The sequence below is a fragment of the Mycteria americana genome, chromosome 25, assembly GCF_035582795.1.
Source record: "Mycteria americana isolate JAX WOST 10 ecotype Jacksonville Zoo and Gardens chromosome 25, USCA_MyAme_1.0, whole genome shotgun sequence".
In the NCBI taxonomy this organism is placed as follows: Eukaryota; Metazoa; Chordata; class Aves; order Ciconiiformes; family Ciconiidae; genus Mycteria; species Mycteria americana.
Window position 1 is genome coordinate 164622 of NC_134389.1, and position 26779 is coordinate 191400.

Consider the following 26779-nt stretch of genomic DNA (forward strand, 5'->3'; position numbering starts at 1 on the left):
CCTGGGAGGTGTCCTGGCTGTGACCCTCCCCAGGGTGAGGGGGAGCTTGGGAGCACCGAGGCCAGGGGAGGGGACAGAGCTCAGCCTGGTGGGGGGATGTGGCTCACCCCAGTGCACAGCACAGGAGGGATGCGGCTGAGCCTATTGCACGGCCCATGGAGGCCTAGATCAGCCCCCCTCAAGCCCTTGACCCCTGCCCCCCCCCTCAGCCCCCCAAACCACAGTCTCCATCAGCTGCCTCTCCCTAGACCCCCTGTGCAGACCTCCAGCCCTTTCACCCCCAAATGCCCCCACCTAGTCCCCCAGACCCCCACTGCAGCCACCCAGCCCCTGACCTGCAGCTCCTCCCAAATTACCAGCCCCCCCAAATGACAGTAACCCTCAGTCCCAACCCCCTGAGCCTTCTCCAGCCCCACCACCCTCCAGGGATCCTCCCACCAGCTATGAGGGCCACCAAGTCCCGCCAGCCCCTGCTGGTCCCCTGCCAAGCTGTGCTTGCTGCCCACTGCAGCCTAGGGAGCCCATGACTCAGCCCCGGTGCCACAGGGTGACCCCACAGGATCCGGCCTCCCATTGGGGCATCCCGAGGAAGAGCTGCGGATTTCCTTGCTGTATGGGAGCTGGAAAGCACCGTGTGCCCAGGCTGCACCACTGCAGGGTCCCCTTGGCAGCCGCCTGTATCCTGCACCTCCAACACCCACCCTGCGCCCCAGAGCCGGGCTTCCACACAGCCAGCATCCCTGGGATGAAACTACACACATGCCTGGGTTGGGGACAGCAATAGGAGCATCCACACAGCTGGGGTGCCTGTAAATACAATTCCTAATTAATTTAAGGTGTTCTGCCAAGAAGTGATCGTTTCCTGCTCGAGAAATTGCAGGCTTGTGCTGGCGGCTCAGCGGCTTTACCGGCAGTGGTGGCCCGCCTGTTTCCTTCAGGCCCGGGCAAAGGGGATTGCCAGGCCAGGAGGGCTGCTATTAACGAGGCAGCTCTTATCTTGCTACCGCAGTCCTTCGCCTCCCTTTCGAGTGGGAGGAGTGCAGCCTAAGGGAGAGCAAGCGCAGCGGGTGCTACCGTGCAACGTGGCTCTTGGAGAGTGTGTGCCACTGTGCGTGGTGCCCATTGGAGAGCGTGCACCCCTGAGTGTGCACCGGTGGGCACAGCACCCTGCAGTGAGCATGCGGGGCTGAGCGTTGGCTGCCACGCACAGCACCCATTGGAGACCCCAAACACAGAGGAGCGGGTGCCATCCTGGGACACAGATCATGGGCAACTGCATCCCGGTGGTGAGTGCCTCTCCCCTCCCCTGCCACTTCTCCCCAGCGATTTCCCATCCTGCTGGACGCGAGGGCTGGGGCCGCGTGGGTGCACGGTGGTGAGCAGGGCCGTGGCTCTCGGTGGGTACTGCTGGCAAACGCTCACTTGCAGACTGCTCAGTGGGGTTTGCACCCACCTGCTGTGGGGTTTGCATGCACCCACTGGGGGTCTGCAACCCTCCTTTGAGGCTGTAAGAAAATTTGCACTTTCATGCACAGAGGGGCCAGCCCAGGACAATCCCACACCCGCAAGGTATCAGCTGCAGGCGGCCTCCCCTCTCCCCGCAGCGTGTCTCTCCCTGATAAATCGCCCTGCTTAACCTGCACCAGGGCTGTGCATAAATCCCCCAGCACCAGCAAGGCACAAGCTCCATGGCAGGGAGCAGCGGCCCATCGGAAGGGATGTCTCAAGGGATGCAATGGGATGCAGCTACCTGCAGTCGGCCGGGTATGTCCCTGCCTGATGCCCACCGGTCTCATTTGCAGAGCCCCAGCGTCTTGGAGAGCAAAAATTCCCTGGACTTGCTGGAGATCATGGGCAACCTCTCCTATGACGACAGCAATATGACCTTCCTGGACTACGATGCCGCACCCTGCCACAACCAGTACTGTCCCCTCTTCCAGCACATGGCCCCCACCTTCCTGGCCATCACCTGCGCCGCGGCCACCCTGGGCACTGGGGCACTGGTGGTGGCACTGGCCAAGCGGCCCCATGCTTGGGGCTGGCCCCAGAGCCGAGTGCTGGTGGCCCAGCTGGCAGTGGGAATGGGTGTCTTCACTGCCCTGCTGCCGCTGGTGGCAGTGGGCATTGGGCAGGGCTGGCAGCTGGGCACAGGGCTGTGCAGGCTCACCCACCTGTTGTGGCACTGGAGCCTCTTCGCGCAGGGGCTGCTAGTGGGCAGCAGCTCCTGCAGCACTGCCTGGTGCCGCTGGGACCCCCAGAGCCGGCGGCTGGCCGTGGCCGTGTGGGCTGGAGCGCTGCTGCTGGCAACGCCAGCAGCTCTCGCCAGCGGCACGGTGGCGGCCCCGGAGACAAGCTGCCTTCGCCGGAGCGTGGACATCCTCTCCCCAGCATACCTGCTGCACCTCGTCCTCTGCCTCTGCCTCTTCCTGCTGCTGCCGGCGGTGCTGCTGGTGGCCACGCTGGCCACGCCACGGCTGAGGGCGGGCTGGGAGCCAGGCGTTGGCGTGAGCTGGCTCTTTTTTGGGCTCTGGGTGCCTTACGGCGTGGGGCTGGCTGTGGATTTCCTCCTGCACGCCCAGCTGCTGCAGCCCACCTGCGGCACCTTTGAGCACTTTGACTACATGCTGGGGCTGAGCGAGGGGCTGGGGGTGCTGCACTGCTGCCTGGGGCCCGCAGCGCTGCTCGCTGCCCGGCTCTGCCGCCATGGGGCAGGCGCCAGCGGCAGCTGCTGAGCTCCTGGCAATGCAGCCGAGGACCTCACGCTAGGCCCGGCCCCCAGCACCATCCCCTCTCCCCACAATGTCCCCACCAGCCCCGCAGCTTCTGCCCCACAGGCAATGCTCCCCCAGGATCCAGGGAGGGCAACGTGGGCCCGTTATGTGCCAAGCTTGGTGCCTGTCCTCCCTCCGTCCCCTTCCTTGGGGGTCCCACTGTTTGGAGCAGGACACCCCGATTTGCTCAATGGAGATAGCCCTGGGGTGCCTCAAGCATGTCCCCAAGCTCCCGGAGGCGTGTCAGCCCCAGGCTCCTACATGACCGTGGGGACCCCCAAGACTCAGCCCTGGACCCCCAGCTCCACGGGGAGATTTCGGCAGGCAGAAAGGGCAGCGGTGATGTGAAGGAACAGGGGATTTTTCACTCCCTCCTGACAAGCCGAGATAAGCGTCATGTCCAAGATCAGCCAGTGGGAATTATATACAATATATATGTCTGTTAGAGCTGCTCGCCAAGCTCAGTTAATGGCAGGGGCTGGGAGGTGTCGGAGGGCACGGGGGGGTGACATCCATCACCTCCGGCCAGGCTCCTGCCAGCTGAGGGACGGGAAGCGAGAGGCGTGTGCTCCTCGTGCTTCCAAATTAGCAGGAAAAGTTCATAATGAAGCTCTGCAGTCTATGAGCGGGAAGTGGGGTGATTCATATCCAGCACTGGAGGCATCTGAGCCATGCTCCACGAGGGACAGCCGCGTGCAGTCACAAGGCACACAGGATGCGAAACGGGTGTGGAAGGAGAGCTGGGAGGGCGATGGAGGGGCATGAGCCTGTGGCCGGGAGCTGCCCACCCACGGGGTCTGGGGCTGGCATGGCAGCACACAGGGAGCTGCCCCGGCTGAGCCAAGCCCTGTGGGACCTCGGGGCTCATCCCTGATAAACTGAGGGACTGACTCAGTGGGGAGCAAGCCCACATCGTCCCCAAAAAGGGGGTGGCCACCCACAGCCGAGAGCATGCCGCTGTTGCACTGCCACCCATCCCCCCCATGCAACGGCCCCACATCCCCAGCCCAGACCCCCTGCCCAAAAGCCAGCCCAGCACCATCATTACGGAGCCCAGAGCAGATGAAATCCTCCCCCTTCCCAACCAGGCTGCACCTGGGTGGGGGGCACAGCATGCTGTGCACTGGGCCCATCTGCTCGCAAGACACGTGGATGCCCTCAGAGGATGCCCAGGCCGTGGACATCCTCAGGGAACACCAGACCCTCGGCCACTCAGCTTTGCTGTGGGTTCTTCTGCCACCTGCTGCTCATGGCTCCAGCTTCGGGCTCCGTCCCTTTGGCCAGGACTGGGCGAGCAGAGCCCGGGGGCATGCCCGAGAGCCGCGGGTCAAGGTGGGGGGGCCGGGCGCAGCTTCCCCTGTGCCTCTCAGACAAGCCAGGATCAAACCGGGTTGCTCCCATAGCGGGGTTGCCTGGGGGGGGGGGGGGGGGGGGGGGGGGGAGACAAGAGGACCGAGGTGAAGCCCCATGGCCGGGGTGGGCACATGCCTGGGGCACAGCTCCAAGGGGAGCCCCGTGCAGGCAGGTGACCTAGGGTCTTGTGGCACAGCCGCATGACAGCATGAAATCGCTCCTCCCAGGCACACCACGCTGCTGGGGACAGGACTGGGGGGGGATGTGGCTCCCCTCCCACCCTCCAGCCCATAAACCCAGTGGGCAGCAGCCCTGCACCGAAGCAGCTCCTCTCCGGGCACTGACCGCAGCACCCAGGACCATGGGCCAGCTGCAGCTCTGGCTTGCTGTCCTGGCCGGGCTCTCGGGGATCGTGGCCCAGGAAGGTAGGGGCAACAGTGGGGGACAGGAGCCGGCACAGGGTGGGGCAGGTCCAGGGGGGATGTGGCAGCAGCTCTCAGAGCCTTCTGCTTCGTGCCAGAGCTGGGCAGCAGGGCTGGAGGATGCTGGAGCAAGGCTGGGGTTAGCAGAGGGGATGTCAGGGATGTGGAGTCACCCAGGGAGGACAGAGGAAGGCTCAGAGGCAGTCAGAGGGGGCTGCAGGACACCTCAACCTCCCGCCACGTCCCCTCTCTTGTCCCCCAGACCTGTACCGAAAGGTGTTCATCTTCCGGAACGACCCCAGCAATGCCTATGTGGTGCTGAGGGCCAAGCTTGAGCAGCCGCTGCAGAACTTCACCGTGTGCCTGCGGTCCTACACCGACCTGACCCGGCCCTACAGCCTCTTCTCCTACGCCACCAAGGTGCAGGACAATGAGATCCTCCTCTTCAAGCCCAAGCCCAGCGAGTACCGGCTCTATGTGGGCGGCAAGTTTGTCACCTACCGTGTCCCTGAGGGCCGCGGGGACTGGGAGCACGTCTGTGTTAGCTGGGAGTCAGCCACTGGCATCACCGAGTTTTGGCTCAACGGGAAGCCCTGGCCCCGCAAGGGGCTGCAGAGGGGCTACACGGTGGGGGCGGAGGCAGCCATCCTGCTGGGGCAGGAGCAGGATGCCTTCGGGGGTGGCTTCGACGTCTACAATTCCTTCTCGGGCGAGCTGGCCGACATCTACCTGTGGGACGTGGGGCTGTCCCCGGACAAGATGCGAGCTGCCTACAATTCCCTGCGCCTGCCGCCTGCTGTCCTGGCCTGGAAGAGCCTGAGCTACGAGGTGAAAGGTGATGTGGTGGTGAAACCCCGGCTCCGGGAGGCGCTGGGGCCATGAGAGCCGGCCGGGTCCGGGGCTGGGGCGGCCTCAGCCCCCATTCTTCCCTCCCTGTCCCCATCACCCCTTTGCCTCTACAACCTGCCAAGAAGAAAGTGCTGTCTGCATGCCCCAGCCAGGGAGCTCCAGTTGGGACAGGGCTCGGACGGAGCTGGGGAGGGCTGGGGGCACCACTCAGCCTGGCAGGGTCACCCCAAGCACCAGCACCCGCCACCGACCCATCATCGACACCTGGGGCACCCTTTCCCTTCCCCACACCCCCCGAGCTGCCCCATGGCTGGCTCCCACATGGGCAGGATACGGATCCACCAGGTCCAGCTCCCAACCACGCACGAAATGGCAGAAGTGAGTCTGGGACGAGCTGGCAGGGGCTCAGCACGAGCCCTTGGGGATGTGGGACCCATCCCTGATGGCTGTCCCCATGCACACCTGCCAGCCCTGGGGTCCCTGCCGGCCCGCTGGGTCTGCAGGCTCCCGGGCAGGCAAACCGGCCCCAGGCCCCTCACCAGATTGCCAAACCGCCCTGTGGGTCAGTGTCCTCCGGGCACTTGGGGATGAAGGTCACGGGCGAACGTCACCATTGCGTAGCCACGCTCACCCTGGCACAGACCCTGAGCAGCCCCAGGGCCACGGCACAGTGGGTCTGCAGTTCCCCCTCACCGCAGAGGTGCCAGTAGCCAGGCTCTGCAGTGCCATGGGGCAGCTGTGGCTCTGCCTCCTCGGCCTCACAGTGCTTTTTGGCCTCACTGCCCCACGAGGTAGGGATGGAAGGGCTGTGCCAGGACCCCCTTCCGGGTCCCATGGGTAGAGCAGCAGGTGCAGTGGGTATAGGGGGACATGCAGTGGTGGTTGCAGTGGGGAGCAGTGGGGCACCCTGAGCACTGCAGAGGGGCACAGTGGGCGCAGGGAGAGGCGTGGGGGTCACGCGGTAGCTGTGCAGTGGAGGAGGCACCCAGAGCTCTGGGCACAGCGCAGTGCGCTGGGGGTGCAGGGGAGCGCAGCAGGGGTGGGGAGGAGGAGATGCGATGGCGGTGTAGTGAGAGCCGAAAGGGGCACCCTGAGCGCCGCGGCAGGGGCAGCAGTGGAGAGCGGTAGGGACACAACACCGGGCACCGCGAAGAGTGCCAGAGGGCTGTGGTGGGGGCAGCGGCAGGGACACGGGGCTCCCACAGGCTGGTGCAGCTGGGCCCATGGGTGGGGACAGGGAGACCCCTCCACCCAGCCTGGCCCTTTCCTCTGGGTGCTGCAGAAAAAGTCACCGCCCAGATCCAGCCGCCGGCGCCCACCAGCCGGTCACCCGCCGGCGCCCACCCTGTACCACCAGCTGATGCTCTCCTGTGAGGTCACAGGGGACCGCGGGTAAGGTGCTCCCCACCCTCCCACAGCCTCTGGCACAGCACCGGCATGGGGCAGGCAGCTCCGGCATCCCCAGCCTCATGGGCAGCAGGAGAAGAAGGGGCTGGGGAGGGAGCACCATGGTCCCTCCGTATCCCCCCATCCCTTGGCACAACCACCCTGGGGTATCCACCCACCTGAAGTGACACCCAGCCCGGCTCAGCCCCCAGGAGTTCCTGTGGGAGAAGGAAGGAAGTCACAGCCCCCTACAGAAAGGCCCCAACAACATCCTCCTCTTCCCCTCCTTCAACGAGACCCACTTGGGCACCTATGTCTGCACGGCCACTGGCTCCCTGGGCACTGCCATGGCCACCTACAACCTGCGGATAAACGGTAGGGAGCGGACCAAGGGGATGGCTGGGGACAAGGGCTCTTCCCCTCCTTCCCACACCTTGTCCTCACCACTCCGTGCCCATGGCACCCTGTATCACAGCCCATGCATGGCTGGTCTTGGTGGTGGAAGCCACCTCTGGGTCTGATGCTGGATGCCACCTCCAGGTCGGTGGTGGCTTCCTCGCTGGCATGCGGCAACCCTGTTTCCCCTTGGGGGACTTGGCTGGATGCCTTTGCTGTGGCAGGAGCAGCCACCTCTTTCTCGCCTCTCCCAGACCTGGTGTACAAAGCGTTCGTGTTTCCCCAAGAGACCAAAGACTCCCACGTGCTGGTGAGGGCGAAGCTTGAGCAGCCGCTGCAGAACTTCACCGTGTGCCTGCGGTCCTACACCGACCTGACCCGGCCCTACAGCCTCTTCTATGCCACCAAGGTGCAGGACAACGAGATCCTCCTCTTCAAGCCCAAGCCCAGCGAGTACCAGCTCTACGTGGGGGGCAGGTTTGTGTCCTTCAGCATCCCTAAGAGCTTTGTGGCGAGCGAGCACGTCTGCACCAGCTGGGAGTCCACCACCGGCATCGTGGGCTTTTGGTTCAATGGGAAGCCCTGGCCCCGCAAGGGGCTGCAGAGGGGCTACACGGTGGGGGCGGAGGCGGCCATTGTGCTGGGGCAGGAGCAGGATGCCTTTGGGGGTGGCTTTGACACCCGGCAGTCCTACATGGGGGAAATCTCATCTGTGTATATGTGGGACACAGGGATCTCCACCTCGGGGGTGAGGGCGGCCAAGCACAACAGCCCTGACAAAGCCCCCATCTTCGGCTGGAGAAATTTCCCCTACAAGATCGTGGGCGAGGTGTACCTGAAGCCCTGACACCCGGTGCATGGTGTGGGACTGGTGCGCTCCTGCACTCCCACTCGTGGTGGCTGGCAAGCGCTGGGCGAGCCATGATTGCCATGGGGGCTGTGTCCCCCCCCTTCCCTGCTGTGTAACCTCCCCCCCAAGCCACCTGGCATCACATAAATGAAGAAATGGGTTTAAAAAGCAGCAACAGTCTTTGCTGGGCAAACTGAAGGCCACCAAAGCTCAGTGTGGCTCAGGTAATTGATTCGGGTTCAGAAAACGCATTAGGGCCAGGGTCAGCAGGAGAGGAGGAAGGGGGACAAGCTGGGAGACAGGGCTGCCTCCAGCCCAGGGGCCCCACTCCCGTCCCAGGGACACCAGGGACACGGGGGCAGGGGACGAGTGGGGGGACAGAGGGGTCACTCCTTTGCCCAGGGCTGGGGGACATACACCCCCGCCAGTCCCCAAGCACGGAGTGGGGCTGGGACCGGGAGGGGCAGCCCCGGGACAGCCCCGTGTCCCAGAGCCCCGGGGGATGCAGTCCCGGAGCCCCCGGGGGGTGCAGTTCCGGAGTCCCGGAGCCCCCGGGGGGTGCAGTCCCGGAGCCCCCGGGGGGTGCAGTTCCGGAGTCCCGGAGCCCCCGGGGGGTGCAGTCCCGGAGCCCCCGGGGGGTGCAGTTCCGGAGTCCCGGAGCCCCCGAGGGGTGCAGTCCCGGAGCCCCGGCGGGCGCAGTCCCGGAGCCCCGCCGGTGCAGCCCCGTGTCCCGGCGGCCGGCGCGGCCCCGCCGCTGGCGGACGGTCCCTGACCGTCTGCGCCGCCGCTCTTTGCAGACGCTCCCCGGGCCCCGCTCCGCTCCGCCGCCGCGCGGCCTCCCCGGTACGGCGGGGCGGGAGGGGCCCGGGCCCGCTGGGGGCGGCCTGCGGGGATCGGCCGGGCCGGGCCGGGCCGGGGCGGGCTAGGCAGGCTGGGCCGGTGCGGGGCCCCGCTCGGGGGCAGGCCGCGGGGGCCGGGGCCGGGCGGTGAGGCCTGCGGGGGGGCTCCGGCCGGTGCGGGGCTGGCGGGACGGACGGGCCTGGGCGGCGGAACGGGCCGGGGGATCTGGGGGGCCCTGAACTGCGGGTCCTGAGGGCCTGGCCACGTTCTCCGGGGGGGGTGGTACTGGGGGGCCTGGCCAGGGGGTCCCAGGGGGCCTGAGCTGGGGGTGTCAAGGGGTCCTGGCCAGGGGTCCTGCCCTGGGGGTCCTGGGGGGTCTGGCCATGGTCTCCTGGGGGGCCTGGCAGGGGTTCCTGGGGGGCCTGAACTGGGGGTCCCAAGGGTCTGGCCCAGCCGGCGTCCCCAGAGCAGCCCCGTCCCCAAGGAATGTGGCAGTGCAGGCCCATGGCGCCGGTCCCCACAGGCAATGGGGGCATCCGAGCCCCCCAACTTCTCGTGGGTGGCGGAGGGGCGGCTGGCGGGCCTAGCCATGCCGCGGGAGCCGAGGCACTACCGGTTCCTGCTGGGCCAGGGCGTGCGGCACCTGGTGTCACTGTCGGAGCGAGCACCCCCGCACCACGGCTGCTGCCCCGCCATCCGGCTCCACCGGCTCCGTGTGCCTGACTTCAGCCCCCCGACACCCGGGCAGATCCAGAGCTTCCTGCAGCTGGTGGAGGAGGCCAACGCCCACGGGGAGGTATGGCAGGGGGCACGTCACAGCAGGGAGGCAGCGCCGAGAGGGTGCGACACCGCAGGGGGGTGACACTTCAGAGGGGCAGGAGGTGGCACCCAGGGAGAGGTTACACCGAGGGGGTAACGCCAAGGGAGGCAACGCCGGTAACACCAAGGGGTGATGCTGGGGAGCACGGGGCGGCTGCAGCAGGGACACCCGCATTGCTCCGTGCCAGTGCCAGCTGACGGTGCGGCACTGCCGGCCAGGCTGTGGCAGTGCACTGCATGCTGGGACACGGCCGGACGGGCACCATGCTGGCCTGCTACCTGGTGAAGGCGCAGAAGATGAGTGGTGGCGACGCCATCCGGGAGATCCGGCGGCTGCGGCCCGGCTCCATCGAGACGCGGGAGCAGGAGCAAGCCGTGATCCAGTTCTGCCAGCACGTTCGGTGGGTGCAGCCCCACGGCGGGGAGTCCTGTCTCTGTGTCACTTCCCTCCCTGGAGGGGCTCCCTGCGCTGGGGCTGGGGCCACGGCCGGTGGCGTTCTGGGCACAGTGAGCGGGAGGGGAGCTGCGGGTCCCAAAGCCCCGCTCACCAGTGGGATCTCCCCCACCACAGCGCTGGAGAGGACAGCAAGGACGCATGAGCATGACCATCTCCCTGGGGCAGCGTGTGCCGGATGGGTTCGATGGAGACGGTCGCTGCGAAATGGTGGGGGGCCTTTCCCAGCCCCAAGGTGCTGCCATCTGTCCCCTCCCACATTAAAGGACTCTCCTGTGGCTTCTCTCCAGGGCTGTGTGTGGGGAACTGGTGGGCAGCACATGCGCTCGCAGCTTGCAGGGCTCCCTGCCATCCCGCTGCGCCACCCAGCTTGGTCAGGAGCTGCAAGGGTCCTGGCTCTTGGGTCTCTGCCTGGCCTTGGCCCTTGGGGAACGTGAACGGCTCCGCTTCGGACACTGGCAGGCAGGCCCCAGAGCTGGTCACCCGCCAAAGCGGTGACGCTGCCTGGAGGGTGGCAGCCGCGTCAGCGTGTGGGGGCCGGCCCGGGACGTTGATGCTTAAAGTAAAGCTTAGATGGAATTTAGGCATCTCTGTCCAAAAGTCCAATCCTGAAAATCTCTTCTCAGCTGCTCCTAACCTTGGTGGCATTTAAATCCTAAGTGCAAGAAGTGTCACCGTCCCCATTCCTGGGCATGTGGCACATGGCTGGGAGTGTCTGGCAGTCACTGGGCACGAGCACTGTGTCCGCGCCCTGGGCTGGTGGGGCCATCGCCCCTGCCAGGCAGCTTGACAGCCCCCAGACATTGCTCTGAAACCCCAAAATGTCATCATCTTCCCTCAGGAACGAAGTACCAGGGTGGTGGCACCAGGCACTGCTGACAAAACGGCTGCGCCCTGCTGAGAGCCGTGGCTGGGGGCGACTGTCTGTCTCCGGACGGCTGTAGCACCCTGGTGTCTGCCCCTCTCCTGGACCCTGCTCCTCCCACAGGGCTTGGGACGGGACCGGCAGGGATGGAGGAGGTGACTGGGAGGAGTCTTCACTGCAGGGTGCGGGGCACCCCAAAAAGCAGGATGAAAGCAGCCCCCAGCTCTGCCCGGTGCCCCGTGGCCCTTCCCCGGTGGGGATTCAGGAAGCACCCATGTCCCATGAGCGATGCCATGGCTCTGGTGGGCTGTGACATGACACCAGGACATGGGGCTGTCTGGGGTGCTCAACTCTGCCTGCACCCCTTGCCTGGGGCACGAGTGCCTGGTGGGGGCCCCAGCCCTGCGCTGGGGGACAGGGATGGGGACGACGGGGATGGGAACAATGGGGACGGGGCAGCGCTGTCCAGCTGCAGTGCCTAAGCCCGCGGGAGCCACAGGACTCACATGGGCCCGTGAGATGCAGGAAAGCAGCTTAACCGCAGAATTATTTACTTTAACTCCTCTTGCTTTAGCTCTGTCCTTAATAGTCCCCCAGGCTCAGGGGGCTGGGCCAGGCCGGGCCGATGAGGGGACCGCAGACCCCCCTGCCCCAGGGAAGGGGGGACAGGACAGGGGGCTTTGCCCCAGCATCCCTGACCCAGTGCTCGGTGCCGCTCCTGGGACTCGGTGGTGCCACAGAGCAGGGCCCGGCACGGCGCATGCGGTCCGTCATGGCCACGCTCAGCCCTGGATGCCAGGCTCCATTGTGGCGACGGGACGCAGGGGATGTCCCCTCCCTGGCCAGCCCCTGTCCCAGGAGGCCTTCCAGAGCCCCTGGCCTGGCAGGCAGCCCAGCTCCAGCTCAGCCTGGCAGGATGGTGACACCGCACCGGTGGCCGTCCCCGCACCAGGGATGCATTTAGGATGGGATTAGAGAGGTGACGGCTGAGGTGGGGACGGGCAGGTGGGGAGCCCTGGCATGACGGCGGTCATGGGGATGCCCCATGCTGGCACGTGCGCTGTCTCCCGGCTGCGGGGCTGGGCGCAGTGTGGTATGGCACAGCTTGGCGTGGCATGGTGCAGCATGGCATGGCATGGCTCGGCATGGCATGGCTCAGCACGGCATGGCTTGGCATGGTATGATATGATACGGTGTGGTATGGCAGGGAAGGGTTCGGCATGGCACGGCTTGGCATAGCACGGCACAGCAGGGCTCAGCCTGCGGCAGCCCCGGATGGGCACCATGCATTGCCGATGCTCCCAGCCTGGCAGCGTTCAGGCTCACCTGTGTCACACACGCCTGTGTCACGCACACGCCCCGTGCCCGTGTCCCACGGGTGTATCACACCCGTACCCCGCAGCAGCGTCCCACCCTGCTGCCCGCGCCCTGCCCACCCGTGCCCCTCCCCTCCCGCCAGAACTACAACTCCCAGCAGCCCTCGCGGCTCCCGCTGCACCGCTCCGCCATTGGCCGCCTCGGGGGCGCCCAGCGCCGGGCTCGCGATTGGCTGTCCCCCTGGCAACGGGCGGGGCGGGGCGGGGCGAGGGGCGTGGCCCGGGGCGGCCCCTCCCGGCGCCGCGGGCTTGTTTGCGGCCGCCCGGCGACAGGCATGAAGAGTGGTGGGACGTGGAGCCGCCAGTGCCCCCTGCCCGGGGCCGGTGCGCCGTGGGCAGCTCGGCGGAGCCCGCCGGTCCGCGGGCCCTGAGGCGTCGGCCTCCGGTGGCCAACTGCTGACCCCCGCCCTCCCCGTCCCGTCCCGTCCCGTCCCGTCCCGTCCCGTCCCGTCTCGCCCCGTCCCGCCGGGGCCGCCGCGGGAGCCGCCTGAGTGGGGACCTGGGCTATGCGGTGGTGGCTGCGCGCCGCCGTCCTCAGCCTGCTCGCCGGCGCTGAGGGTAAGGGGCCGCCGTCCCGCCCGCGGCGGAAGGGCCGAGTCGGGGCGGGAGCTCGGGGCCGGGGCGGGAGCGGCCGCGCTGCCGGCGAGGCCGGTCTGGCCGGTGCCGGGCCCCCGGAACGCGGGCGGCGGCGGGGACACGCTGTCCTGCGTGGTGCCGCTCCCGACGCCGCGGGGCCGGGGGCGGCCGGTGCTGCCGGCTGGGAAGGGGTCGGCGGGCGGGAGGGCTCGGGGGGAGGACGGCCTCCCGTCCCGCCGGCGGGGCTCACCCCTCCCGCCTTGGTCCCGGCAGGCAGCGGCCAGAGTGAGTCCCAGGCCGTGGTGGGGCGTGTCGGGGAGAGCACGGTGCTGGGCTGCGACCTCCTGGACGCCCAGGAGGCCCGTCCTCCTCTCTACGTGATCGAGTGGGTCCGCTTCGGCTTTGTCCTCCCCATCTTCATCAAGTTCGGGCTCTATTCGCCACGGGTGGACCCGGAGTACATCGGTAAGTCTGTGGCCGGGGTGCCGCAGTGATGGGCGGTTGTGGGGTCCTGGGGGGCTCTCCTGGCCCCAGCCCCTGGGCTGGGACTGGCCTGGGGCAGCACGCGAGGCCAGCCGGGCTGGCTCCGGTGTCTTGCATCCCCACTCTCCTTAGCTGGGCCCCAGCTGAGGGCTGCTGCTGTCAGACCACATTAATCATGCTCCTGGGGCGGTGGGGAAGCGCAGGGCTCTCCCTCTGGTCCCAGGTGGCAAAAGGGGACGTTGTGGGGCTGGGGAGGTCCCTGTGGGCAGGGCAGAGTCCCCTCCTTGCGCAGCAGCTCCAGGGATGGCCAGACCAGGAGGCAGAAGGCCTGTTGGACACCCAGCAGACGCAGCCCCTGGCCCAGCTCAGCAGCGGGAGGGATCCCCACCAGGATGGAGGGTGGGAGAAGCTCTCTAGGCAGGAGGCTCCCAGCATGCCAGCCGTTGCACTCATCACCTTCGCCTCTGGCTGCTGGGGCCTCCTCCAGCACTACCCACTTGAGAATGGGGACGGCTGAGTGCCCACTTGCCTGTGCCTGGGCTGCAGCATCATGGCAATGCCTGCTGCGCTGCCCTGTCTCTCCCATCCTGCCTGCTGTGCCGGACCGGGGCTGGTGACACCAGGGTGCCCCGTGCCAGAGGCCTTGGGTGCCCAGGCACTGCCACGCTGCTGCCTCAGCCCATGCTGGTCACTTGAAGGTTGAGCCTGAGGAGGGGATTTTGGTGAAGATGCTAATTGGCGGTGCTGGGCTGGCTGGGATTTGGAGCAAAGCTGTGCTAGGGAAGGGCTGCAGCGTGGGAGGGGGATATTCTCCTCTTGACAGGATATTTAAAGTGAAGTGGTGGCAGACCTTGAGGGATCCCTGTGAGCGTGGAGATGAAGACAACAGAAGCGTCCCTCGAGGATGGGGATGGCTGGGGAGGAGGGGAACGGCTGGCAGCTGGCCGGTGTTTTGGGCTGAGCCTGGCCCTGACAGCCTGTGGCAGGGGCACACCAAAGACCCTTCCACAGGATGGGATGGGGAGGGCTGGAGTGCCAGACTGTGCCTAGGTCAGGAGCTTGCCCCTGCTGCCGAAACCGGCCCTTGCCTAAAAAATGCGCGGCAGGCTGAGGTTTGAGCCAACCCCTCTCCTGCCTGGCCACGGGCAGAGCAGTGCTGTCTCTTCCTGAGCTGCGCAGAAGACCGATTTCGGGGCACGCCTCGGCCTCTCTCCGCTGCCAGCCCGTGCACGGGGACACCTTCGCTCTGCAGCCAGCCCTGAGCTGGCTCCGTGGGACCTGTGGTGACAACAAACCCTCCAGCGATGACAAGGCACCTGCTTTCCCTGGAGGCCCAGGCTGGGCTCCTGTTACCTGAGCCCGGCATCGCAGGGCCCCTCAGCTGCAGGAGCTCGGGTTACCCAGAAAGGGCCTGGCAGCATCCTGCCTGCTCCTGCCTGCGCTGCCCTGAGCCCTCCCCCTTGTCCCTGCTGGCAGCGTGGCCCTGGGGGGCTGTGGGAGCAGGTTGGCCTGCTCTGGGATCAGCGCTGGGGGGGTGGATCCGTGATGGGGTTATGTGCTGGGGGAAGGGGTCTGGTGGCAGTAATGAGGACAAGGTGGGTGGGCAGGGGGGCTGTCGGCTGTCACCATGGCAGCGGGGTGGCTTGTTTTCAGTCCTCTGGGGAACTGGGAAGGCATGGAGGGAAGGGCAGGGGCACAGGGTAAGGGCAAGGGCAGCCCCTCCTTCCAGCCCTTCCCAGGCAGAGCAGATCAGGTGTCACCCAGAGAGGCTGTGGAGCCCCTGCTGTCACCCATATCCCTCGTGGGGCAGTTTGGGGCATCCTGGGGATGGGGTGGGCTGCAGCCACCTCTGTGAGAGCCCTTGGGTTGCTTGGGGGAATGGGGTTGGCTCTTCCCCAGGTGCCACCATCCCCCATGGTGTCACGGGCCACTGTCCCCTGCTGTTGGCTGGCCTGGAGCGGGGCTGGTGGTCCCTGGCCTGACTGCCTGCTCAGGCACCCCATCCCCGGTGGCAAACGCAGCGGCTGGGGCTGCAGCCCCTTTTGTGTCCCTCTGAATGGCGGTTGCCAGGCACTGGGGGATGCTGGTCTGGAGGGCAGTGGCGGTTTTGTTATCGGCTGGGTGGTGGAAGAGGAGGAGGGGGCTGGGGCCAGCACGGGGGATTAGGGGGAGGCTGGGGGGCGTCCCCACGGAGCACTCTGATCCCTTCCAAAGGGATCTTTGTTCTGGAGCCTGCTGCTCCCGCCCTGCTCCTGGGGCTGTGAGCTGGCAGCTGCAGGCAGGGATGGGGTTTCCTGGAGCTGCCCTGCTTCCCAGGGCTCAACGTGGGAGCTGGCTCTGGGGTGAGGGGTGAGAGGACCCCTTGTCCCACGGGTGTTTTGCCCATGGGTGGCTCCCATCCCTCTCGCTGCTCCTGCCACTCCCCTCGTGTTCGAGGTTTGCCTGGGGCGTCGCTTTGTGCTCCCAGTGAGGGATGCTGCCAGTGGCACCTGGGTACGTCTCCTCCTGCAGGAGATGCTGTGGGTCTGTGGTAGAGCTGGCCATGGGGAGAGGCAGGAGGGGTGGGAGATGTGGTGGATGGCTGCATTGGCTGGAAGAAGCTCCGGGTGCTGTTGAGAAGGGTTTGCGTGTGTTTGTGTGCTGGGTTCGCACAGGGCTGCATGGACCTGGCACTCGGCATGCCATCCTGTCCCTCAACTGCCTAGCCTCTGTGCCCAAACCAGCCTGCCTGGGTCCCACTGCTCCTCTTCCTCCTCCTCACCAGGCTCGTCTGGCAGGATGCAGCCTCCCACTGCTGGTAGCACACGCGCAGTGCCCGGTCTGGGCTCCGGTGGCTTGGGCAGCACGTGGGGACCCACCTGTGACACCAAGCTGATGGAGGGGGGAGGTTTAGCAAAACTTGCTTTGTTGGAAACACTTCAGGAAGATGCTGGTCCCGGGGAGCTCTGGGATGTTGACAGGAGCATCGTGGGCCACACCGGTGCCAAGAGCTGCGTGCAGTGCTGCGACTGCTGTGGCTGTGGCCCTGCTGCAGCATGCTGGGAGCAAGGCCACCCTGGGCAATGGCATGCCTGGGGCTAAATCCTTGTCCCCAGCCTGGAGCAGCTCTCCAGGCTGTGGGTGTCTGCAGTGGGGTCAGGGGCGTGTAGCCCCATGGGTGCCAGGGCAGTGGATGCTGCTGGCTGTGCACCCTGGCCAGGGTTGAGCCAGTTGCCTGCTGCACGTCTGAGCCGATTATGGCTCTGATAATAGCCCAGGGGATTAAAGAGCTGTGCTTGCTGTCGCTTCGCGCCCTTATCCTTCTCCTCATCAAAGAGGGCATGGGGCGCGGGGCTGCTGCCTGCTCAGGCTGAGGGCCCCACAGCCCAGGAGAGCCCCCCACTGCCGTGCCCCTCGAGGGGTCTGTAGCGCTCGTCCCTGCAAGGTGGCCGAGGGGTTTGGCCTCAACCCCCCCTGTACCACAGGGAGAGGGGATGGTGTGGGGGTGCTCAGGGCTTAGCAGGGCTCCTAAGGGTGAGACGGCCGGGGGGGCTCCCCGGGGAAAGGGCGGCTGAGGCTGCAGGGGAATGGTCCCTGAAAGGCAAGGGGGAAGGGTGAGGGGAGGGATTTTGCAGGCAGGCTGGCAGGTTGAGGGGGAGGCAGAGGGGGCGGTGGGACCAGCTCTCTTGCCCAGCTACTGGGAGCAATACTCAGGGTGCAGGGACATGTCTTGCTGGGGGTACCTGCCGAGACCACCCTACACAGGGGCGGGTGGCAGAGCCCACTACCACGTCCTCCCCTGTTTCCCTGACAGTAGCAGGATGTGTAGTGCTAAATGTCGGTGTGACCAACTTCCGCTGCAGCGCAGCTGCCCTGGCTTTTGTCCGGAGGCCGTTCCCAGCCCCCTGCGGTGCTGGATGGAGGGAGAAGCCCGAGCGTGGCCTGGCCGCACAGGAAGACCCTGCCACTGCCAAGTGGGCCAGTCGGCCCCATTCCCCTGGGAAGCTGCTGAGCCTGTGGCAGGGGCAAGTGCTGCATGGGTGGGCACCCCGGGGAGGCGGGTGGCCCAGGGACATGGCTGCCCCTAAGCCAGCAGCACTGGCTGTGACGGCTGCTTCTGGGTGCGCAGGTCGTGTGCGGATTGAGGAAGGCGCCTCGCTGCGCATCGACCTCCTGCGCGCTGAGGACCAAGGCTGGTACGAGTGCCGCGTGCTCTTCCTTGACCGGCACAGCACTGACGCCGACTTCCAGAACGGCACCTGGATCCACCTCACCGTCAACGGTACCGTTTGATGCCACCCTTGGTCGCTCCTCTGCCCAGCACCAGCCAGGATCTCTCGGGGCTGGGACTGGATCCACCGGTCTTCCAAGACCAGTTGAGCCACACCTAGGGGTGAGGGTCTGGACTTGTCTTTACAGCACCCCCCACCTTCCTGGAGACCCCTCCTGCATTCGTGGAGGTGCGGGACCGGGACACGCTGAGCCTTACCTGCACAGCTGCCGGCAACCCCCAGCCTGTTGTCATCTGGAAGAGGAGCGACCTGACTGTCCAGAGCAGGGGCACAGTGCAGGTGAGGATGGCAAACCACCGGTTACCCCGCCGTGATGTGTCCCCCACCTCGGCCAGGGTCTCACGGGGCAGCCAGATGTACAGAGCAATGCGACTCTGCTTGGCTGGAGAGTGGGCACCCGTCCCCACCATGGTGGCACCCACCTCCTGCACGGGCCCTCCCCGCAGCACCACGTTCCTGAGAGTGTCCTGTCCCTTGGTGGCCGTGCCATGCGCCCGGTGCCATTGCAGGTGAGGAACGGGACACTGAGCATCGCTGTCGTGGAGCGCACCAGCGCGGGCACCTACACCTGCCATGCTTCCAGCAAGGAGGGCACCATCACCCACACCACCCGTGTGCTCGTGCAGGGTAAGAGCAGGTGCTCTCCCAGCCCTGGCCGTGTGGGCCACCCCACTGGGTGCTGCCGCAGGGCACGTAGGGAGCCACGTCATCGGAGTTGGTTTTGGGGCAGGTATGATAGGCTTTGGGAGCAGCTGGGGCCATCCTCTGTCCCCAGCCCTCACTGTCCCCTCTGCCCCACACTGCAGGGCCCCCCGTCATCGTGGTGCCACCCCAGAACATCACCGTCAATGTCTCCCAAGATGCCTTTCTGGTATGCCAGGCCGAGGCGTACCCAGGAAACCTCACCTACACCTGGTTCCAGGGCAGCAGCAATGTCTTCCACCTCAGGTACAGCAGGGACGGGGATGGCACTGAGGCAGCCACGAGCTCCCGCCAGCGGTGCTGGGGCCAGCAGGCTGCTGTGGCCCCACGAAGCCTGGATCTGAGCACAATGGGCTGGCTGGGTGCATGGTGGGGGGGTTCACTCATCCCAGGGCGCTGGGGACGGTCCCAGCCACACCACTCGCCACTGCCCTCCCCTTCCCTTGCAGCCACCTCCAGGCTCGGGTCCGCATCCTGGTGGACGGGAGTCTCTTGCTGCAGCAAACAACCCCGGATGATGCCGGCAAATACACCTGCATCCCCAGCAACGGGCTGTGGAAGCCACCTTCTGCCTCGGCCTTTGTCACAGTGCTGTGTAAGAGTGCCGCAAGCCCAAGCCATGCTGTCACCGGCTCCGCTCACGGAAAGGCCCTGCTGGGCCAGCCCGGGGGGGTCCCTGCAGGCCATAGTGGGAAGGGGGTGCCCCTTCAGCTGCCACGGGGACCCAAGCTCCCTGCTGCCCTCACGCAGGCTCGGGCACCCTGTTTGTCCTCGCAGATCCAGCGCAGGTGAGCACCATGCTCCCAGAAACCCACCTGCCCAAGGGGATGGAGGGTGTGATCCACTGCCCCACCAGGGCCAACCCCCCTCTGCTCTCCGTCAGCTGGACAAGGAACGGGCACCCGCTGGAGCTGGACAAGGTACCGCCGCTTGCGCCCTCCCCTGCCTTCCCGCCCCCCCCCGAGCCCCTCGTCCTGACCCCATGCCCCCATTTCCCAGCTCCCTGGCTGGTCCGTGAGACCGGATGGCTCCATCGTCATTGCAACGGGGAACGACGATGTGCTGGGAGTGTACACGTGTACCCCGTACAACAGCTATGGCACCGCTGGCGAGTCCCAGCCCACACGTGTCCTGCTGAAGGTGAGGCTGGGCAGGTGGGCACACTGCCCGAGCCCAAGCTGCTCCCAGCCTGCTGTGCCAAGCAGCCTGGGTGCAGTGCGTGCCTGTCGGCCTGCCCTGCCGTGGGTCTGCGCCCCGTCCTGCCTGCCACCCAGCCCCGCACTGTGTGTGCCTGTCTTCCAGGACCCCCCCGCCTTCACAGTGCGCCCCAAGGAGGAATACTTCCAGGAGGTGGGCCGGGAGCTCGTGATCCCCTGCGTGGCCCGTGGGGATCCCCCTCCAACTGTCACCTGGCTGAAGGTAGGAGCCAGCACTCCGGGGGACCAGCTGAGCCCTCCTGGGAGGTGGACGCTGCTTTTGGCCTCTGGGGCATCACTCCAGGGCAGTCCCCGTGTCTGTGTCCCTGCGGATGTTGCAGGATCACATCTTTCCTGGTTCCTGTGGGAGAAGGGGCTCAGGGCACTTCACTTGTGTTGCCCTCTAAGAAACCAGGGCAAAAACCAGCCCCAGGGTGGTAGATCACATCAAGTCCTGTTTTCCCTGAGGACCCGGTGTTGCAGGGCCCACTGCAGAGCAAGCGTCCCAGCCCTGCAGTTGGGTGGGCTGGGTGGTTGCCCACCCTCAGCATGTCCGTGCCTTGCCATGCAGGTAGGCACCGTGGGGAAGAGCGGTGCCCAGGTGGATGGGAACGGCAGCCTCATCTTCCACCCGCTTGTCAAGGAGCAGCACGGGGTCTGGGAGTGCACGGCCACCAACCAGGTGGCCAGCGTCAGCACTGCCACCTCTGTCCACGTGCTGGGTGAGTTGCTGGTCCCTGGTGGGCAGGCATTGTCCACGGGTGCTAGGGTGGACAGTACTGGGTGGAAGGGGTGGAAAGGCCCCTTCACGGCTGTTGGCTGATCTGCCCGGTCTGGTAGGTCTTCTCTCTGCTTCCCCTGCCAGGTACCAGTCCTCACGCTGTCACCAATGTCTCTGTGCTCCCGCTCCTGCTGGCAGCCAACATCTCCTGGGAGCCGGGGTTTGACGGAGGTTATTTCCAGAGGTTCAGTGTCTGGTACACACCACTGTGAGTCCCTGATGTGAGCAGGGTCTGGTGTGCCACCTAGGGCCCTCGGCTCTGGACTCACAGGTCCCACGTCTCCTCAGGGTGAAGCATCCGCCCCGGGCCCATCATGACTGGGTGTCACTCTCGGTGCCGGTGGGGGCTCAGCACCTCTTGGTGGAGAATCTGCAGCCAGACATGAGCTACCAGTTCAGCATCCTGGCCCAGAACAAGCTGGGCAGTGGTCCCTTCAGCCAGATTGTCACCTCCATGCCCAAGGGTAAGAAGGGGTCCATGCACTCCCCAAAGCATCCCCCATCCCCCCAGAGCCCTCAAGCACCTGGGAGGCTCCTGTTTCTGCCCTGCTGCCCTCTGCATCAGCTCCCACACCAGTGTCCCCTTTCTCCTCAGGCTTCCCAGTGACCACAGTGCCTCCAGAGCCGCCAGCCATGACCATGCACGTCTTCCTGTCCCCGCCGCAGGCTCTGACTGCCAACGAGACTGTGCGCGGGGTCCTGCTGCAGTGGGAGCCCCCGGCTCAGTTCTCGGTGGCGCTGAGCGGCTACGCGCTGGAGCTGCGGCAGGACAAAAGCGGCTGGGAGGTGCTGGACCGGTCCATCCCCAGCACGAAGACCCAGGTCCTGGTGCCAGGACTCATCAAGGTGGGAATCTCACCGCGTGCTCCCTGGCTGCAGGGTAGCTCTGGGGGGATGCAGCAAGGGAGGGGGTCAGATCTGCATCACTGCTACCTGGAGCTGGAGCATCTGGCGATGCCACAGAGCCACTCGGCTCCGCAGCCATGTGGGTTTGGCTGGCCACTGTGCCAACAAGGCTAATGGCCCTCTGCTCCCCCAGGACGCCTTCTACGAGTTCCGACTGGTGGCCTTTGCTGGCAGCTACATCAGCGATCCCAGCAATACAGTGAACGTCTCCACAGCAGGTAAGGCCTGGGCTGCCACCCACTTGCTCTTCCTGCCCTGGGGACAGAAGCCAGAGGTGTAAAGTGCCCAGCATGATCTAGGATCTTCCCAAACAGAAACCACTTCATGCTGCTCCCACCCCCAAGTGTCCCTGCTGCTAGACCAGGGGACACAGCACCCAGAGCAGGACACCCAAAGCTAACGCCACGGGAACACCCATCTCCACATGTGGATCTGGGGTGACTTCGGTCTCACGGACCAGGTAGCAGGAGAGCTCTGCACAGAGCATCCCTGCTCCTGGCATCTGGCATGGCAGAGGGCACGGGTCTGCGCAAAGGCGGACCAGCCCCAAGGGGCGAGAGAGCCAAGGCTTTGCTGTTTATCCCTGTGGTGCTGGCGACATGAGGGAGGCTGTGCCTGCTGTGCTTGGCACACTCTGCGGGTAACTGAGCCTCTGATGGTGTCTCCTGTCTGGCCCAGGCATGGAGGTGTATCCATCTCGCACCCAGCTGCCGGACCTCCTGCCGCAGCCAGTGCTGGCGGGGGTCATCGGGGGGATCTGCTTCCTCAGCATGGCTGTCATCTTCAGCACCATGGCTGCCTGCATCATGAACCGCCGGCGTGCCACCCGCATCCAGAAGCGAAGGCAAGGTAGGAGCTGGCTGGCTGGGTGCATGCACCTGGATCCCAGGGCTCCCAGAGAGCTCAAAGCACCACGTGCAGGGCGGCAGGACACGGTGCCCAGGGAGGGGACAGGCCAGCCTGGGGCTGGGGGCCTCACCAGGGGCGGTAGTAGGGCTGAGTGGGTGCCGCCATCTCCTCATCGTCACTTTAAGTTGCTTGCCATGTGATCCCCTTGTGTTCTCATGACCTTCCAGATCCACCACTCGTCTTCTCCCCCAGCAAGAAGCTTCCACCTCCACAGTAAGTCATGCCATGCCATGCTCCCTCCCCATCCTGCTCCCTCCCTGTCTCACTGTGCTGCCTGTCATTCACTCGCTGCTGGCTGGGGGCAGAGGGACAGGCTGGGGGCAGCCACCCCCCGCCCCCACTGCCATTGGCCGAGGACTGGCCACACAGAGGGGGTGTTAGGAGTGGGGTGCTGGGGTCAGGGTATGCCGTGGGGTAGGGCTCCCTCTGGGTGCTCCCTCTGGGGAGTTTTGGCTGAAGAAAGGATCAGAAAGCGAAGGAGCAGGCTTGTTGAGCCTGCAGCAGTGATGCAGGGTCACCGTACCTGCTGCCAGATGCAGGCATGCAGCCCAGGGGGCAGCCAGACAAGCCTGGAGCTGGGACAGGGGTGCTGCAGCAGCTCCCTTCTTCTTACAGCAATTCTCATGGCTCTGGTAGCCCAGACAGCACCGCGAAGCTGAAGCTGCAGCCATCTCCCTACCGGAGCCTGCGCCGGACGCTGCTGTGGGGCGAGAAGGCTGGCACCAGCCTGGGTCTCAGCATCGCTGGGACCGGGTCCCGGTACACTGTGTACGAGAGCCACGTCGGGGAGCACATGCCCCTGGAGCGGATCTGCCGCGGCCCCGATGGGCGCTTCGTGGTGGAGACTAGCACGCGGCCGCAGGAGACTGGCTTCGAGGCGCTGCCCTATGCTGAGCCGGAGCCATACCCCCAGCGGGACCCCCCGGTGCCGCAGCCTGAGCCCTACCTCCAGCTGCCCGCAGAGGAGGAGGAAGAGCCCGTCTGGCACAAGGGGGTCTCGCTGCGCCCCCGGCCCGTGGGGCAGGCCCGCTGGGGAGCCCGGGCTGCCAGCTACCGCCGGGGCCGCTACTTTGGCTACGGCAGCAGCAGCCCTGTGGATGAGGCTGCAGCATTGTGCATCATCAATGTCAGCCCTGTGGCCTCTGCCACGACTCTGCCTTACAGCACCATGGAGGAGCTGCGTGACAGCCCCGGCAGTGCCGGGCCCTGCCAGAGCACTGCCAGCGCCCTGTGGGACTCGCTGCCCCTCGAGGGCTCCCCCAGGCCCCCCCTCGGCCCCCCAGCCTCCCCCAGCCTCGAGTGCAGTCAGCAGCTGGCTGGCCCCCTGGCCCAGAGCGGGATCCTTCAGTACCTGAGCCTGCCCTTCTTCAAGGAGATGTGCGTCGACGGCGACTGGCCGCCCCCGGAGGAGCCGGCTGAGCCCAGCCATGCTGGCAGCCAGCTGGAGCCTGCCGCCAGCCCACCGCCCACCCCGCCAGGGGCTGGGGGCTCCCCACAGCACGCAGGGCGGACACTGTGCCCAGACTGCATTGACACGTGTGCCAACGCCACCTCCCCCCCAGCCGCCGCTTTCCTCAAGCCCCCCAGACTGCCGGTGGGTCCTGCCAAGGCCTCCCTGCCCAGCAGCATCGCCTGGGCTGGCTGCCCCACCCCTGGGGCCGGCCCACAGCCCCCCACCCAGCTGGCTCACCACCTCCCCGCTGGCAGCGGCAGGACTGAAGCCGTGCCCTCAGCTGCCACCCCAGAGCCCGGCTGGGCACCGGGCAGGCCGCCGGATCCTGCCCCCCTGGAGAAGCTGCCACGGGGCAGTTTGACCAGCCAGAGCAGTGGCCGGGGCAGCGCCTCCTTCCCGCGGCCCCCCTCACTGGCACCGTCCCTGGGGGGCAACTGCCTGGGCACCCCTCTCCGGGATGGGGGCAGCTGGCACAGTGGAGGCTCGGCGGTGGAGGAGGGCAGGGCAAGAATGGATCTGGCCCTCCGTGGCACTGGAAAGAGGTGAGCCGTGGGCAGGATGCCGGGGACGAGCCGGCTCATGCTGGGGCCGCTCCCAGCCTGTGCCACGGGGCTTGGCCCGGGTGTCCCAGCATGGAGCCGCCCCACTGCCTCCCAGCCCCCGTGGCACACCGGCCACTGCTCCTTTGGGACACCCCCCTATGGGGCTCCCACCATCCCTGCCCCTAGGGCCCACCCCAGCTCTCCCCACAGCATCCCTGCCTGCCCTCACACACACTGCCTGCTCCCCGCTGCGTCCCCACATCCCTGGGGGTGCCTGCCTTGACAACTGTCCCCACAGGAGGAACACCTCGGTGGATGAGAACTACGAGTGGGATGCCGAGTTCGCCCTGGAGTCGGACATCCTCGAGGCACTGCAGCTCTACCGCAGCGGGGACCCGGCACGGCCCGTCTCCACCATCGCCCTGCACGACCTGGAGCGGCAGAGTGAGTGCAGCACCCCCGGACCCCCCGACCCTCACGGCCCTGCGGGGCTGTCCCCCGCCCTCCCCGGGGCGGGGCCATTGGAAAAAGGGGGTGGCGGGGCCCTTTGGCACCCACATCCCTGGGGGTGGACACGCGGGCGGGTGACGCGGCCGGGCTGGATGCTGCCTGTCTCCCCGCAGAGCCCGGCGGCGGCTCCTCCCCGGTGAGCTCGGTGTCGGCGGAGGCGTTGGCAGCGGCGGGCGGTCCCCCAGAGCGCGGCACGGCCTTGCGCCAGGAGCTGGCGGCGTCCCGGCGTCGCAGGGAGGTGGCCCAGCAGCGGCGGCAGCGCCCGGGCCCCCCCAGGTGCTGTGCTGAACGCTTGGAGCTGGCTACGCTGCTCTAGGGACCCCCGGGCCGAGGGAGAAGGATGTTGGCGTGGAATAAAGAGGCGTGAGAGCAGCGCTGGCTCGTGTGTGGCAGGGGGACGGGTGCCCGGCACCCCAGGGCACCCACCACCCCCTGCCCCAGGGCTCCCCGGCCCCTCCAGGGTCCTGCCTCTTCCCCTCCTGCACCTACCCCCTCCTGGTGCTCCTACACCCCTGCGGGGCCCGCCCCCCCCGCATCCCCCCCCGTGTCCCATCTCCTGCTCCCACTGCATCGCCCCCACCCTCCCCGCTGCCCCCCCGCATCGTCCCAGGCCCCACGCTTTGCGCAGGCCCCCCTTCTGGCGTGCCCCCAAGGGTCTCCCACCCGCTCCCCCTCCCCGTTCCGGTACACACACACCCCACCCCACCCCACCCACCACACACACACACCCCCCACTACTCGCAGCCCCCTCCCTGCCCGGTCCCCCCTTCCCCCCTCCCGCTGGGCTGCGGGCGGGGCGGGGTCTGGCGGTGGCTCCGCGCGGGGCGGGGCCTGCGCGCCTCGTTCCCTTATATGGCCATGCCGCGGGAGCGCGTCACGGCGGCAGGGCCCGGAGCGCACTACGTCACTCACGCCCCGCGGTGCCCGGGGGTCGCTCGGGGGCTGCGCCACGGGTCACGTCGGGTCGCCCCGGGCTGTCCCCGCGCTCACCCCCGCTCCCCCGGGCCTCCCCCGGGGTCCCGCCCGTGTGTCGCCCCCGCCTGCCCCGCTACGTCCACTCGTGTCACCCTGCCTGTCCGCCGCGTCCCTCCGTTCTACCCTTCACGGTCACCCCCGGCTCTGTCCCCCCAGACCTGCCCCGCGTTGCGTCATGCCCCCTCGTCCTGCCCTGTGTCCCCGGGTTTCCCCATGTCCCCTGCAACAGCCCCACCCCTGTCCCCCAGGTCCTTCCCCCTGTCCCCTAGGAGTCCTGCCTGTGTCACCCCCGCATCGTCCCCGGCTGCACCCCCCGAGCATACTACTCCCTCATCTCCGTACCGTCCCCAGCCCTGTCCCCCGCCCACCTGTCCCCGTGCCACTCCCCTGGGTCCTGCCCTGTGCCACCCTGTTCCACCCCTGGTAGTCGTGCCCCATGCCACCCCGGCCCTGGGGACCCTTATTGCCCCCACACTGCCCCCCAGGGGTCCTGTCCCAAAATCGTCCTCTGTTACCCCCTGCCTCCCCTGGCCAAGTCCTTCCAGGATTCTGCCCCTCTGTCACCGTTTTCCTGATCTCTGTGTCACCCCCATGGGACCTGTCCCCCTGTATCATCCTGCTCTTGCTCTCTGTGTCACCCTGGGCCTCCCCCCTTCCCCCCCATGGGTGCTGCCCCCTGTGTCACCCTTAAAGCTATTCCCCTGGGTACTGCCACCGTGCAACCCTCATCTTGTCACCCCTAACCCTGCCCCTATTCCTGCACCCCCATGTCACCCCCTGACTTTGTCACCCCTATGGGTCACCCCAGTACCCTTGGTCATGTGCTACCCCCTGTCCTGGTCCCCTCAACTGCGTGTCCCCCAGCCATGCACCCATGTCACCAAAGCCACAGGAAACCCCACTGGAAATCCCCGGGAGACACCCACAATGCGGGGTGGGGGGAGGGGGTATGGGGGACGACGAGGACAACACACAACCCCCCACTTGTCACCCACGGATGCAGGAGGGGCACTGGCCGCTACAGGGCAGGGCACTCCAAGGATAGTCCCTCCTCGCAACCGAGCTCCTGGGGACGGTGGCACCTTGAGCTGGCT

At 66.8% G+C, this 26779-nt stretch overlaps 5 protein-coding genes across 6 annotated transcripts; all 5 read left to right on the forward strand.

Annotated features, from left to right (window-relative positions):
• Positions 1-1081: 1081 nt before the first annotated feature.
• ACKR1 (atypical chemokine receptor 1 (Duffy blood group)) lies at positions 1082-3177 on the forward strand. The gene is made up of 2 exons (XM_075524890.1): positions 1082-1286; positions 1803-3177. Exons 1-2 carry the CDS (start codon positions 1266-1268, stop codon positions 2730-2732), a joined length of 951 nt encoding a protein of 316 aa, XP_075381005.1. The 5' UTR covers positions 1082-1265; the 3' UTR covers positions 2733-3177.
• A 1193-nt stretch (positions 3178-4370) lies between these two features.
• On the forward strand, positions 4371-6248 carry LOC142420701 (serum amyloid P-component-like). Its single transcript, XM_075524891.1, has 2 exons — positions 4371-4549; positions 4809-6248. Exons 1-2 carry the CDS (start codon positions 4387-4389, stop codon positions 5426-5428), a joined length of 783 nt encoding a protein of 260 aa, XP_075381006.1. The 5' UTR covers positions 4371-4386; the 3' UTR covers positions 5429-6248.
• LOC142420573 (mucosal pentraxin-like) lies at positions 5717-8154 on the forward strand. The gene is made up of 6 exons (XM_075524661.1): positions 5717-5773; positions 5899-6069; positions 6420-6519; positions 6678-6765; positions 6969-7156; positions 7432-8154. The coding sequence occupies exons 1-6, from the start codon at positions 5717-5719 to the stop codon at positions 8022-8024; spliced, it is 1197 nt and encodes a 398-aa protein (XP_075380776.1). The 3' UTR covers positions 8025-8154.
• Positions 8155-8767: 613 nt separating this feature from the next.
• DUSP23 (dual specificity phosphatase 23) lies at positions 8768-10418 on the forward strand. The gene is made up of 4 exons (XM_075524861.1): positions 8768-8870; positions 9391-9663; positions 9906-10087; positions 10258-10418. The coding sequence occupies exons 2-4, from the start codon at positions 9394-9396 to the stop codon at positions 10283-10285; spliced, it is 480 nt and encodes a 159-aa protein (XP_075380976.1). The 5' UTR covers positions 8768-8870; positions 9391-9393; the 3' UTR covers positions 10286-10418.
• A 2409-nt stretch (positions 10419-12827) lies between these two features.
• Positions 12828-25082, forward strand: IGSF9 (immunoglobulin superfamily member 9). 2 transcript variants are annotated; one of them, XM_075524981.1, is made up of 20 exons: positions 12828-12939; positions 13231-13422; positions 17549-17701; positions 17839-17990; positions 18221-18338; positions 18518-18659; positions 18863-19008; positions 19191-19333; positions 19413-19553; positions 19716-19832; positions 20181-20331; positions 20475-20598; positions 20679-20854; positions 20986-21236; positions 21430-21514; positions 21975-22145; positions 22373-22418; positions 22821-24200; positions 24499-24644; positions 24824-25082. In XM_075524981.1, the coding sequence occupies exons 1-20, from the start codon at positions 12888-12890 to the stop codon at positions 25024-25026; spliced, it is 4089 nt and encodes a 1362-aa protein (XP_075381096.1). In that variant the 5' UTR covers positions 12828-12887; the 3' UTR covers positions 25027-25082. The 2 variants fall into 2 exon arrangements, with proteins under 2 accessions (XP_075381096.1, XP_075381098.1); XM_075524983.1 differs by lacking the exons at positions 12828-12939; positions 13231-13422; positions 17549-17701; positions 18863-19008 and having other exon boundaries at positions 17859-17990.
• The last annotated feature ends 1697 nt before the right edge of the window (positions 25083-26779 follow it).